General features: G+C 36.4%; 1 protein-coding gene across 3 annotated transcripts in view; it reads left to right on the forward strand.

The window, feature by feature from the left end:
- VWA8 (von Willebrand factor A domain containing 8) overlaps positions 1 to 14,662 on the forward strand; it is a 297,774-nt gene that overhangs the window by 202,512 nt on the left and 80,600 nt on the right. For all 3 annotated transcript variants that reach the window (XM_074378241.1, XM_074378240.1, XM_074378239.1), the window contains exon 37: positions 876 to 1,080. In XM_074378241.1, the coding sequence (XP_074234342.1) occupies positions 876 to 1,080 (205 nt within the window). The remainder of the gene's footprint in view (positions 1 to 875; positions 1,081 to 14,662) is intronic.

A 14,662-nucleotide genomic window follows, 5' to 3' on the forward strand; every position in this document is an offset into this window, starting at 1 on the left:
GCAGTTCTGGAACACTTGGTCCCATCCTGCTGTTATTGTCCTCTTTATATAAACATTTTCTAAGACCGCTGTGTCCCAGAGTAGCTGACTTTGTCACTCTGTTTCGTATCTACTAAGGGAGACTGCAAAAAATGTTAAAGTAGTCTTGATTTATTCTTTAGTATATTATAAGAATTTGCCTAATATGTGTAGTAGTTTTGTGGTTTTCATAAATCTACAGACAGTTTATTATGTTTTTATTATCCAATGAAACCATCCCTTTAGACCATGTATTTCATACGAAAAATATCAGCTGTATTTATAGAGAGCCAATGCTGGTAATTAAAATTTATAATTCTAACTCTGTTTCTTTTGTATAGTGAGAGCTATACTCAGATAGAGGAAGAATGCAGGTCTCTCTTATAGGTAAAAATTGCATTCCTAGAAGTGACTGTCTATATCAGAAATATGAATATGTATGAAATATATAAATAAGAAATATATAAATTCCTTCTTATAAATCCATATAACTTTCCAAGTTAAAAAAGGCAAAATATCAAATGTAAATGTGGCTAAAACACATAAACAAGACACCACTTTCAGCACTGACCCCTAAGGAGTGAGTCCTGCAGGTGTGCAGGTTGTGGGTTGGTTTAGAGTTCCTTTCTTCCTGACCATGAATACTAATGTCATCTGGGGGGTCCACAAATACAGGAATATATAAATAACCAGTAAATAATTGTATATTTTTTCCTTACAGATAAATCTGTTGGTATCGTATCCTTTAATGTGCTTACTATGAGAATTCTTTATAGCAAGTGTAATGAACATATCATGTTCAGCAAGCTTCATTACCTGGACTTCCAGGTGGTTGAACACTGTGGTTTCCTTTACAGATCAGAATCTCTCTCGCCATATACCACGTGGCTGTCTACTATTTCGGACACAGATGTGCTGCTGGCTGAGTGGGGCAAAGGTGGCGTTGTTACTGTTGATATGGGAGGTCGCGTCAGGCTTTGGGAGACTGGACTTGAACATCTGCAGCGGTCACTCATGGAATGGAGGAACATGATTGGACAAGAAGGTGACAGACATATACAGGTAACACTTGACTCGACCTTACCTCTTAAAGGTACACATTCAGTTACAAATTTAGTTCCAAATGCCGCAGTCGTGAAAAGTTCTGGCCCCACCCAGTGTCTCAAATGTCATTGCTTAAAAAGCTAAAATAATTTTTGGACTCAGAAAAAGACAAATGTTTCCTTCTGGATAGTAAAAATGTGCTTTTGTGCCTGTCAGTGCTTAAATATATAGGTTCCTTACCTCACAACATGCAGATACAAGCATCAACTTTGATTTTTTTAGCCTTAAGCTTTAATCAGTTTGCAGTACCACCTTTGCATCTGTTCTCACTTGTATCACTGTCTTCAGCATCGCCACGTGCTACCAAGGAAACAGAAATACTGAGCATCTAAAATTCAGCGTATTATTATAAGGCCAAAACTTTTAGACTAGAGAAGATAAGCAGAATTATGCATCCAACAGAGATGTGTGTGTGTGGTTTTTATCTTTTACCAACTCCCTTATTGCCAGATAAGGGGAGTTTAGCAGTCCTAATAAGCAGACCCAACCCTGCACTAGAAAGAAAGATGGGAACAGGTCACCAAAATGGAAATAAACTCCACAACTTCAGAAATGACTCAGTCACCACCTTATCTAGTTACTGTCTGGAACTAATGTGAGCAGTAAGGAAGGCTGTGTACACATAAATACTAAACCGTGGAGGGGAGGGTACAGCTCAGTGGTAGAGCATGTGTTCAGCATGCACGAGGTCCTGGGTTCAATCCCCAGTACCTCTATTAAAAAATTTTTTAAATAAATGAATAAATCTAATTACCCCCCCCGAAAAAACAAAACAAACAAACAAAAAATACTAAACTGTATTATAAAAGGATTTATTTTATTTGTAATTTATTTTATTCTTCAGAAGAAAAAGTTTTTATTCATTTTAACCTTCAGGAGAAAACTTCTCTGTTTACATTTCATTTTTATCCAGCAGAGAGAAAGGTAGGTTCCTGCCAACTGTGTTGCTGTGCAAAGAACCAGTTAACAAGATAAGAAATTTCCACAAACTAATCTATTGATTTCTGATTAGTAATTACTATTTTATTCAGCTATTTTTGTGATTTTCCTTAAAGAAGTGAGAAATATATGTATGTATTTGTGAATGAATAATACATATTTCTAGCTTATCAGAACTTTTTGAAAATTATGAACCAGTATAGGGCAGCAACCTCAAATCCTTTTGAAAGGGTATGAATATATTAATTTAATTAAGCTAAAATGAACGCATTACTCTAAAATAACCATGTCATTAAGTGCAGTGGCTCTGTCACAGCAGCAGACTGAACGTTGGTCGTTATCCGTAACATTAATTAGAAAATTAAGTAACTATGGTTCTGCTTCTTTTATTATTCTAAAGATTACCTTCATCTCCCTTTGAATTAAGCTCCTTTTTCATTACAGTAATTGATGCCTAATAGTAAATACTGTTGTATTTGGATTTCTTATATGTTATTTCAGTGTCTCCTGTGTTCTAGAGATCAAAGGTCATGTTTTCCCTACGGGCAAGATTCGCGACCTAAATTATCTTTCACAATAGAACTTTTAAAAAGAATGCTACTCATGATTTTGATAACTGGTCTTTGCTGCTACAAAAATTAACCTTTCTGTGTGTTTTAACCATGTAGCTCTTCTCTGTCCAGTGACGTCTCTGAATCTGTTGTGCATCTTTGTAGTCCCAGCTCTTTAGCGTGGTGATTGGCACACAGTAGGCAATTAACATGCTTTTTTAATGCTCATACTCATGTATATGAAATTGAAGCTTTTTGGTAACAAATGGAGTTCTTCTTTTAACTGTCTCAATTTTTCATTTGTTTTTATGTAACTGAGTAAGTATTGTTGAGTGAACATATATAGTTCTTAAGTTAGAAATGAGCAGGTATATAGTATCTTACATCTCAAAAATAATCAGAATGTTTAGCTATAGTATGTAGGGCGATATCTGATCCTTCTCAAACCAAACACCTCCTGGGAAGTGTATAATTTTATGTCTCCAGTTCAGAGTTCAGCAATAATAGAAATAAGACTTATTCAGTAATAAAGTCACATAATTCAGATTTGAGTGATAGTTCCATTCGGAAAATTAGAATAGATGTTATCTAACATTCTCTTTCCATCTCTGATGTTCCTTGATCCACTTTGTTGATATTGAAAATATATACTTATATAAACATACTCAAACCGAGTTATGAACATACATCTTTATGTCTAAACAGACAGAATTCATTGTCCAAATAATCTGCCATTGTGTTCATTTTTGGTCACATCTCTCCTCTTCCTTCTCACTGCTTGGCAGATAATGAGACAGCATATTTAATTGCTTTTATTTAGGCCAGCTCATGTTGTTATTTACAAGTAGTTTGCACAACCAAATCTAAATATGAATCATTCCAGGGCAATGGTAATAACAAGTAAAAGTGTGTCTTTTGCAGCCACACAGCTAGTCGATCCTTTAACCTGTTCCTCGTTTGTGGACCCTTTATTCAACATAGGTCTGCTCCTGATTTGGGAGAAAATACTTTCCATAGAAGTATGGAGAAAAGAGAATAGGTTCTTAGCACCACATTTATCGCTTGCTGACGGCTAGCAGCTTCCCTGTCACTGGCAGAGTAACCTGATCTCCATCTAGTGGCCAAATGGACTTACTTGACATTATGGAAATTAAAAGGCCTGGTTTACACCCAGTAGTTTGAGGCAGCCTCAGACCTGCTGGTATGGGAGGTTTACCCATGCCCATTTGGGGTGATTCCTGTTGGTCGTGAGATGCTCCCTTAGGTCAGCAGTGAACCTGCCACGCCAGTCACCACTCAAGGGCTCCCATCGTTCCCTGCTTCCTGTGCATGGTATCAGGAGAAGAAGAATTAGATAAACGACATCAGTTACGTGCTCTGTCACCTTCCTGTGTGATTTTGCTGCATCTCTGCCTTCGAGAGGTATTAGCTTTGGCGCTGTTGTTGCTTTGAATTTTTGTTTTCGTTTAATGCATTCATTGACAGTTTTCCTTCATGAGTCCAGCTTGCAGGAAGGTTTTTATTGAGCTGCATATAAAACGCATTCATTAATTTTACATACTTTGATAGGAACATGTGTTTTTCTGATAGTAAACAGCTATAGCCCATTATTACACATTCATATTTACTACTTTTCAACTCCATATTTTCAGAAGCACAGGTTAATTATAAGCAAAATTTTTCTGACTCAGTTTTATAGTATTCTCTATAAACACAGTTTTCATATTTTTAATTAGTTACCTTTGGATTCCTCCCAAGAGGCTGTTAAAGCTACACCACAGTTTACCTCAATCAAATCATCTTCTCTAAAAATCCTCTGGTGTCTATTCTTTTTTTTTTTTTTCATTTTTCAGTTTTATTAGGTAGAACTGTTACAATTTAACTACACATATACAATATATTGCATGGAAATACATATACACAATATACTGCAAGTATTTTTTAATTTATATATATGTACTGTTCATTGTTTCTAAGAACATTTAGAGCTTTAGCTTTTTTTTTGAGCTTTAGCTTTTTAAACGTACATAGTTACCAAAGGAATAAAGCCAACCACAAAATAAAAATTAATTAAAAAAGATACATACACCCCTCTATTAATGGAAGCATTATTTATAACTGCCAAGATATGGAAGAATCCTAAGTGCACATTAATAGATGAATGGATAAAGAAGATGCAGCATATGTATGTAATGGAATACAACTCCTGGTGACTATTTTTTTTATCTTTTTCATATTCTTTTTTTTTAACATTTTTTTATTGAGTAATAGTCATTTTACAATGTGTCAATTTCCAGTGTAGAGCACAATTTTTCAGTTATACATGAACATACATATATTCATTGTCACATTTTTTTGTCGCTGTGAGCTACCACAAGATCTTGTATATATTTCCCTGTGCTATACAGTGTAATCTTGTTTATCTATTCTACATTTTGAAATCCCAGTCTGTCCCTTCCCACCCCCCGCCCCCTTGGCAACCACAAGTTTGTATTCTATGTCTATGAGTCTGTTTCTGTTTTGTATTTTTTGTTGTTGTTTTTGGTTTTTTTAGATTCCACATGTGAGTGATCTCATATGGTATTTTTCTTTCTCTTTCTGGCTTACTTCACTTAGAATGACATTCTCCAGGAACATCCATGTTGCTGCAAATGGCATTATGTTGTCAGTTTTTATGGCTGAATAATATTCCATTGTATAAATATACCACATCTTCTTTATCCAGTCATCTGCTGATGGACATTTAGGCTGTCTCCATGTCTTGGCTATTGTAAATAGTGCTTCTATGAACACTGGGGTGCAGGTGTCATTTTGAAGTAGGGTTTCTTCTGGATATAGGCCCAGGAGCAGGATTCCTGAATCATACGGTAAGTCTATTCCTAGTCTTTTGCGGAATCTCCATACTGTTTTCCACAGTGGCTGCACCAAACTGCATTCCTACCAGCAGTGTAGGAGGGTTCCCTTTTCTCCACAGCCTCTCCAGTATTTGTCATTTGTGGAATTTTGAATGATGGCCATTCTGACTGGTGTGAGGTGATACCTCATTGTAGTTTTGATTTGCATTTCTCTGATAATTAGTGATATTGAGCATTTTTTCATGTGTCTATTGATCATTTGTATTTCTTCCTTGGAGAATTGCTTGTTTAAGTCTTTTGCCCATTTTTGGATTGGGTTCTTTGGTTGTTTCTTATTAAGTCGTATGAGCTGCTTATATATTCTGGAGATCAAGCCTTTGTCGGTTTCATTTGCAAAAATTTTCTCCCATTCCGTAGGTTGTCGTTTTGTTTAATTTATGGTTTCCTTTGCTATGCAGAAGCTTGTAAGTTTCATTAGGTCCCATTTGTTTATTCTTGCTTTTATTTCTATTGCTTGGGTAGACTGTTCTAGGAGAACATTTTTGAGTATGTCAGATAATGTGTGCCTGTATTTTCTTCTAGGATGTTTATTGTATCTTGTCTTATGTTTAAGTCTTTGATCCATTTTTGAGTTTATTTTTGTGTACGGTGTAAGAGAGTGTTCTAGCTTTATTGCTTTACATGCTGCTGTCCAGTTTTCCCAACACCATTTGCTGAAGAGACCATCTTTATTCCATTGTATGTTCTTGCCTCCTTTGTCAAAGATTAGTTGACCAAAAGTTGGTGGGTTCATTTCTGGGCTCTCTATTCTGTTCCATTGGTACATATGTCTGTTTTTGTACCAATACCATGCTGTCTTGATAACTGTAGCTCTGTAGTGTTGTCTGAAGTCTGGGAGAGTTATTCCTCCAGCCTCTTTCTTTTTCTTCAGTAATGCTTTGGCAATTCTAGGTCTTTTGTGGTTCCATATAAATTTGATTATGATTTGTTCTAGTTCTGTGAAATATGTCCTGGGTAATTTGATAGGGATTGCATTAAATCTGTAGATTGCCTTGGGCAGTGTGACCATTTTAACTATATTGATTCTTCCCATCCAGGAGCATGGGGTATCTTTCCTGGTGACTATTCTTATGGTAGCAAAAAGCTTTCAAATGTTATTGTCTAATTACAATAAACTAATCAGAAATTAAATCCTTCATGTATTACTAGTAGAATGTCTTTGAGGCCTTTGAATAGTACTTTCTTAACTATACACTTTAAAAATTTATAAAATCTTTGAAACAGTGTGGGACTGGAACTTACTCATTCTTATAGTTAAGATAGTGCTTGATAAACAGTAGATACAGTAAATATTTGAAAGTAAAGAGAAGCATAGACAAAAATACATAGAAAAGATAACTAGTTTATATTAAGCACCACTAATGTTTTAAAGACACTATTTTAGGAATATGAGTAAATATAGTTTGCTGTACTTTGGTAACTAGGCCTGGCCTTTTCTTTAGCCACAAGTTCAACAGATAATAATTTTTTATTATCTTGGTAAGAGGTTAAGGCCAACTTTCAGTTTTGGAAACCACTAGATTATCAAATCAATACTCTGTTAGTAAGTTTAGTTTTTCACTCTACAGTCTACATTATCTCCAGATCCTCTGTGGAGGTTTACAACTCTTTGTTCTTTTTAAGAAGCACAGTCCACTCTTATACCTCACTCTTTGCTTTGGTCAGTAACTCTTAAAATACTTAACAGTCTGATTTAATGGCTCATTGTTGTAGAATGATACACATTTTATAGGACTGTTATTCATATTTATATCTTTGGGAATCTTTGGACCAGAAAGGCAATGCTTTTTTTTTTTTCAATTTTATAATTTTCCACCATATCTCTTAGTGATGTGTCAGTAGAACAGGTTTTCATTCAGATGGTCTGGCTGTTTGCCTCGGTGGTAACACTTGGACAATGACTCTAACAAGTTTTCCTTTGCTTGTTCCTGTTGGAGAAATGGCAGCTACAGACATTCATTTGGAACCTAGATTTTGAATAGGGTTTTCAGGTGTACCTGATGAAAATGCAAGATCTTCCCAAGAGTGTAATACCCAGTTGTGTGCTGATAAACCAGCTCTCTGGGTGGGGAGCAGGTTATAATGTTTGCCAATTTTCAAAATGTAACTTCTCCCTCCATGGCTGATTTAAAGCTACCAAATATTAACAGTCTGCTTACAGGATTTCTGAATATTTAACAAGCATCTCCCGCAAACTAGTATAATCTGGCTCCAGCATGCCGCTGGCTTGGTTAAGCCTTTAACTAACTCCCCAAGAAGAATTATGACAGTTAGCCTAACCGCGAGGTCCTTCAGAAATAAGACAAAGGAAATGTGGGTAAGAAGAGAGAAAGGCAAAAGAAAAGAGAAAGAGATACCGAGAACACAGATAAGATGGGGTCATGTTATCTCTGGGAGATGTTGAAGCCTGCAGTTGTCCCAGTTAGACTGGCAATGCTCTTCTTGAACCAAGAATTTGGTTGGAGCAAAGAATTGGAGCAAAGTCTGTCCTCAAGTAGGAATGCGCTTGTGAGTTTGTGCATAAGGGCCTCCTTCCTTACAAGCTATTTCAGAAGGAAATTGCCAGTTGATTTTTACATTCCTCCAGAAGGAATGCTTCTCCTGGATCACAAATTTGTCAGTAATTGCTGAATATAACTAAAATTAAGTCAGCCACCACCTCACCGAGACAAGCAAGTCAACAAGCTTACAAGTTTAGAGAGGCTGTGAATTTTCATTAAACTTTTGTGCATATCCAACAAAAAAAAAGATAACCCTATAAATTATGAAAACTGTGGGTATTAGAGTTTTGGGGTAATATTAAAAATAGAAATATCATTTAGCTTTTACGTTTTAGAAAAGGTCTACCTTAGGAAGTTGCTTTTCAAATCCTCAGCAGCAGAAATATTTCAACTCCTTTCTCTCATGACAAACCTTATCATTATTTTATCTGGTACTATATCCTCATTGCATATTGTTTAACAATATAATCAGCAAGTAAAGAAGCAATTTTAGTAATGTTTATTTAAAGTATAAGAAAACAAATTCTGTAATGTATCAGTTATAAACTGAGATGGCAAATGCAATGCATACGTTGACAATCAATGGCGCTAGATTTTTATGGTTCTAAGCTCATTATATATAGTTACATATAATCAACACATCACAATCGTTATAGAAATAAAACCTTGCTCTTACATTTATAGATAAAATTATAATTTTGTTCATAAGCAGTATAGCCTATTGTTTAAAAGTATAAAATTTGCAGTGGTCAAACCCAGGTTCAAACCCACGTATCACTTTTTTATATGATCTTCGGCAAATTACTTACTCTTTCTAATCCTCATTTTCCAATCATGATATAAAGAGAATACCATCATACCTTGCAAAGTTGATGTACAGATGAAATGCATTCATATTTGGCACAAAGTATTCAGTAAACCAATAAAAATTAGAAATGTAGAATTTAGCTCATATTAGGCTATAAAATTCTTTAACGCTTGTATGGAAACAAAGCCAAATTAAAAGGAAGCGGTGTTACCCAAACACCTCATATTAAGTCATGACCCAATGAGTTACATAATTCGTCATCTATCTTAGTGTTCGGAGTGAGGTTTGTTTATAATCCTATTTAGAAAAGGTTTGGTCAGGCCCAAAAAAGGAATTCAAAAAAAGATGTGTGCCTGAACCTGTCTGCATGAGGAAAAGCAGGAAGTCAGTGATAGGTCAGCAGAGGGTTAGAGTGCCTAGTCTCATGCAAAAGACAAATTAGAACGGGACCGAAAAACACACAGCAAAATATACATCATCCTCAGCCTGAGTCGTGAGAACAGTAAAGAGCAAGCCAAATTTGGAGCTGCCTTTCCTGGTTTTTCTTTATGCAGTGTTCATTTGTCTCTCCTTCTAACATTCTAAAAATGGCTCTCTCTCTATTTTCTCTTGCCTTACAAGGTCAGGCCACAAGTGCCATCTCTAACCTCTCTCTTTGAATAGCTCCACTCATTCTTTCATTTATGTATTTAATTAACATCTGTTGATCACCTAGACTTGCTAGGATAAAGAAAGAAATTAGAGACAAATACAGAGTCAGGGAACTTACAGTCAAGTAGAGCTATAACCAAATAAAGTATGGTGCAGCGTGGTGAAGAAAGTGATGGAAAGGTGGTTAAAGGATCGGAGGACAGCAAAGAATTACAACTCTTTCTTTGGAAGGAGTTCCAAGATAAAATAATACCTTAATCTGCTTTTTAAGGAAGGGGAAAGGATTCCTGGCAAATCAAATACACATGGTTAGTTTTACCTCTTGCCAGAATCCCAGTAAGAGAACAATAGAGGGTCAAAAAAAGGTATAAAATCACAAGGACAAAGAGAACAAGAGATGTAACAACACTTTGGAGGACTGGAAAATACATGGGTGGCTGACTGAGTTAGCAACTGGAGAGAACTAAAAACTGTTCCTCAGACGGGGAGCCAGCAAGACGCAAGCTTTACTCTGTGGAAGCCCATAAAGTATCGGGGCGGGAAGGCACCGTGTTCCAAAGGTTAGAATTCAGGGCGGCATTGCAAATTAGAAGATTAATTTGGCCCGTATTGAGGCCATTTAGAAATACAGATTTTCTCCTCTGTCTTATGCACCTGGGCAGCCGGCTCGCCTCCATCCTTGCGAGAGACAGAAGCTGCAGTGGAGATTTGCACAGTTAAGCACCAGAGTGAGACCATGTAGCCAATAAGAAGATAAAGTGAAACTCTGCTTTCCTTATTTAGAGCTCATGAAGCTGGCATCCATATTTATACCCCTTAAACAAGAGACTGGAAAAATCCTTTCTAGACACTGACATGCCCAAGAGAAAAGCCTTTCTGATGCTGACATTTGGAAGTTTCTCCCTAGTAACCTTACACAAAGACCCACTTGTTGGCAAGCCCTGCTCTTATACAAAAATATATATATATATTTTTTTTTTTTAACTAATGAGGAAAAAAAATTTTTTCAGTCTACTTTTTAATGTCTTATTCTTAAATATTAATGTATAGCCTCATATGAAAGATGGAAATGAAAACAAATGAACAGAAATAGAAATAATCTAGAAACATTTCACAAGGTGACAATTGATATTCTAAGAGAGGTAAGAGAAAATATTATAAAATGAAACATGAGACTGTTTTAACATAGCAGGCATCAAAGAATAAGAAAGATCACTTGGAGATTAAAAAGTGGTAGCAGAAATAAATTCAACAGAAAAGACTGGACATCAGAGAACTCTCCCAAAAGGCAAAGAAATTGAAAGTAAAAGAAAGAAGATAAGTCTTACCTGATCAATAATTCCAGAAAGAGAATATGAAAGGACAGGAAATGACCCCAAGAAGTAATTTAAGAAAATTGCATTAAACTAAAAACCAGATGCTCAATATAACAAGTGGAAAACACACATACTCATACTTACACCCCAGAGCATAACCACTTGAAATTTTAGAACCCTGTAGGTCAGAAGAAAATGCTGAAAGCTTCTAAGTTGGGGGAAGTAGGAAACAGGTTATATAAAATGTGTTATAAATCCTAATGGCATTAGGCTTTTCCACAGCAGCATTGGAAGCTAAAAGAAAAAGGAAAGAAGGAAAATTATTTCCAACCTAGAATTTTATGCCCAGCCAAGCTATTAATCAAATGTGAGGGTAGGCTAAAAATATTATTAAATATGCAAATCTCAAAAAAAAAAACTTTAATTTTTTTTTTCTCGGAAAGCTACTGCATGATGTATTCTCAACAAAAGGAGGGAATAAATCAAGAAAGAGGGAGGAAGAGTGGAAAGAATCATTTTAGCCAGGGAAGAGACAAAGGTAGTTCCTGGTATGATCGTAAAAGGATGTTGTTCTAGGATGACAGCTGTGCCTGAAAACAACCACTCCAAAGCAAAGAGGGAAAGCAGGGTCCCAGAAAGAACAGATATCTTGAAGGGGAATAAAAGGAATGGGTAATGTAATAGGATAACAATGTTGAGGGAAGTTTACAGCTCTGCTGGGGAATTTGGGGAACAATTAGCAATAGGTAAATAAAGTAGAGCTAAGAATTAGTAAAGAGTACATATAAGTGAGGAAAATGAAAAATTATATATAGTAAGAGTGTAATAAATATATAATAATATGTATTATTATAATTAGAAATATAGTGACATCTATTACTACATATAGTAATATATTACCATATATATATAGCAATAATAAACAATTAATATTGACTTAACCAAAGTTTATGTTAGCACTTTATTAGGAGGATAAGGGAAGGGAAATAGTAATGGGTGTTCAAGGTGAGAGAGGTGAGATAATCCTCAGCTTTTATAGTAGGAAGTCAATAGACAATGTCTGAAATAAAAAAATAAAGAGAATATAAGAATACTACCTAGAAATAGGATGGTAAATAGCAGAGACATAGTAAACAGAGTTGAAGTAGCTGGCTACCTTTGGGGAGTGGGAATTGGGGGTGAAGATGGTGGAGCTCAAGGTTGCTTTTTCTGTTATACATCTTGTAGAACTATTTGACTTATTAAACTATTTACATTTATTACTTTGATAAAAATTAAAAATTGATTTAGAATAATAACAAGTAGGAGTTCACCAGGTAAATAAGAATAAGAGTAGCCATCAAACAAAGGTCTAATTTAACTCATCTTCGGATCCTAGACACTTTAAAAAAAACCGTATTTTTAATAGAACTGAATAAACAGATTAATTTTCCATATTTCACTTTGAAATGACTCAAGAGTACCAGTTCTGAATAAGATGGAGCGAGCACATGCTTACACTGTCTCTCCCACTGAATTCCGCAACAGTCTGGACAGGATGCATTAAGCAGCTGTTTGAGGTCTCTGGAAAAGAAGTGGTAGCAGATGGACTGAGGAATCCCAGAATCTGAACCACCATTGAACTGGCTGTGTTTCCCTTTTCCTTCCAGAATCTCTTGGCCTTGACTCAGGGCCAACTGAGAATTAAAGTGGGCACCCTCAGCAATCTAGAAGTAATAGGGGATCTCCTCAGCCTGATAAAGGGCACCTGGGAAAACCCTACACCTGGCACCACACTTAATGGTGAAAGACGGAGTGCCTTCCCCCTAGGACTGCGAATAAGGCAGAGACGACCACGCCCCGTACACCCGTCACTCCTAGTCAACATCAAGCTGGAATTCCTAGCCAGTGCAGCAGCAAGAAACATAAATGCAAGCATACAGACTGGAAAGGAAGAAATAAAACTGTCACTATTTGTAGACAACACAATTGCCTACCTCAAAAATCCCACAGAATCTACCCTAAAAAATAAACAAACAAACAGCAAAAAAAAAACCCGCCAGCTCTTTCAACTAACAAGTAAGTTTAACGTGGTCAAAATTCAGTCATATTTCTGTATCCTAGCAACTAATAATTAAAAGCCAAGTTTAATTAAATCCCCCTAAAAATGAAATACTGGGGTATAAATCTGACAAGGCATGTGTAGGATGTGTATGCGGAATATGACAAAACGCTAGTGAAAGAAATTAAAGAGTTAAATAAAAAGAGATATTCCAAGTTCATAGATTAGAAGATTCAACATAATAAAGATGTCAATTCTCTCTAGATTGATTTAACACGATTCCAGCCAGGACCCACACATAAATATAGCTTCTGCTCAAGCATGTAGTTGAATCATTGTGGCGTGTTTAGAAGAAAACTGTTACTTCTCAAATTTAAGAAGGGTGATCATCAGTTCCAGTCACCAACGAAAACATTATGCACTGTGATTGCAGGAAGGCAAGATTCCCAAGCGTTTACCTATCTCCATATCATTTTTTAAAAATGTTTTGTGGTTAAGCAAAAGAACATCCAAAAGGCAGAGGTCAGGTGACACAGAGAGAAGTAGAGAAATGCCACCATTCCTTGTTGACAGACAGGTTATGTTAAATCTGTGGTCGTTTCATTTTGCTGGTACTTTGCTTAACCGAGTCAGCTTTTAGAACTGCGCTGGTTTAGTGAGTTGTCTCACTGGAAAGTTTAAACACATGAAAAAGCGCAAGGCCTGATGAAGTTAAAATGATTTTCTAGAATTGTTTCATTTGACCTCTATAGGATATGCCGGTAGGAAGACAGAGGCATGAGAATGGGTTTCCTCCTGTGTAATTCCTGCTCACTTTCCAGGCAGAGCACAGCCCTTATATTTCCTCTAGGGTTGCCTAGTAACTGAACCAGCAATGTTCTCTGCTTCCATCAAAAAAACTGCTCAAAGCATTGGATCCTAGAGAGAAGAGGGTGGGAGTATGAAGCCCACAGCCTGCAGCGCAGAGCAGACGCCTGGCTGGGACACAAAAGCGAGAGGAACTGGACTAGCTGATCTGTCCCAGAAGAAGCTGGCAGTTCATTCACTTAGAAGTTGCTTTTTTTCCCCAAACTGCTGTGTTCCCATGATTTTATTTAACCAACTATCAGCCTTATTTCAGCCATGTTTATATGCCCACAAAATAACTGTCACTGCATTTTTTAAATGCACTGATTGACCAATATTTGTCTACATATGAATACAGTAAAAACTTTTAAGTATAATCTCAGTCTGGACTAGTGAATAGCCTTCCAGCATCCCCAAGTTTCAAACAACCATCGATACCTGTAGACCCAAATATAATTACGTATTTGTTATCATTAATGCTTTTGTCATTGGGGAAATTTTCCGGTCCTGTCAACAGGTCTACAATCTAATGGCTGTATTAGTTGAATCTCTGTTCCTTAAAAACTCTGCCCCCCACCGCCCCCATAGTTCTAGTTGATTTTCACATAACATCAACAGTGTTATAGTGTTTGTGCTCTAGACTTGGCTTTAGGAAAGTCAACAAAACCCTAATTTCCTAGAGAGATGATGGTGATCCAAGCTGTAGAATTTCTTTGTGGCATTGGCAGGCTGTCATGTATTGAATGAAGGAAGTTACAGACAAACAATAGATATTTGCTGGAGAAACAGCCAGAATGTTCTTGTGGAACACTGCTTTGTAGCCTCCAGTGTAGGCCCTGCGGAGGGTGGAAGGGATACTGAAATATGAAACATGGTTTTTACACTCAGGAAGTTTATGCTAGATGATTGGGGAAGTGAGACAGATATTTGTAAAGTAGCAAGTGGTACAAAAGAACATGTAGTTCAGTGGTA

Source organism: Camelus bactrianus, chromosome 14, assembly GCF_048773025.1.
Source record: "Camelus bactrianus isolate YW-2024 breed Bactrian camel chromosome 14, ASM4877302v1, whole genome shotgun sequence".
NCBI classification, from domain to species: domain Eukaryota; kingdom Metazoa; phylum Chordata; class Mammalia; order Artiodactyla; family Camelidae; genus Camelus; species Camelus bactrianus.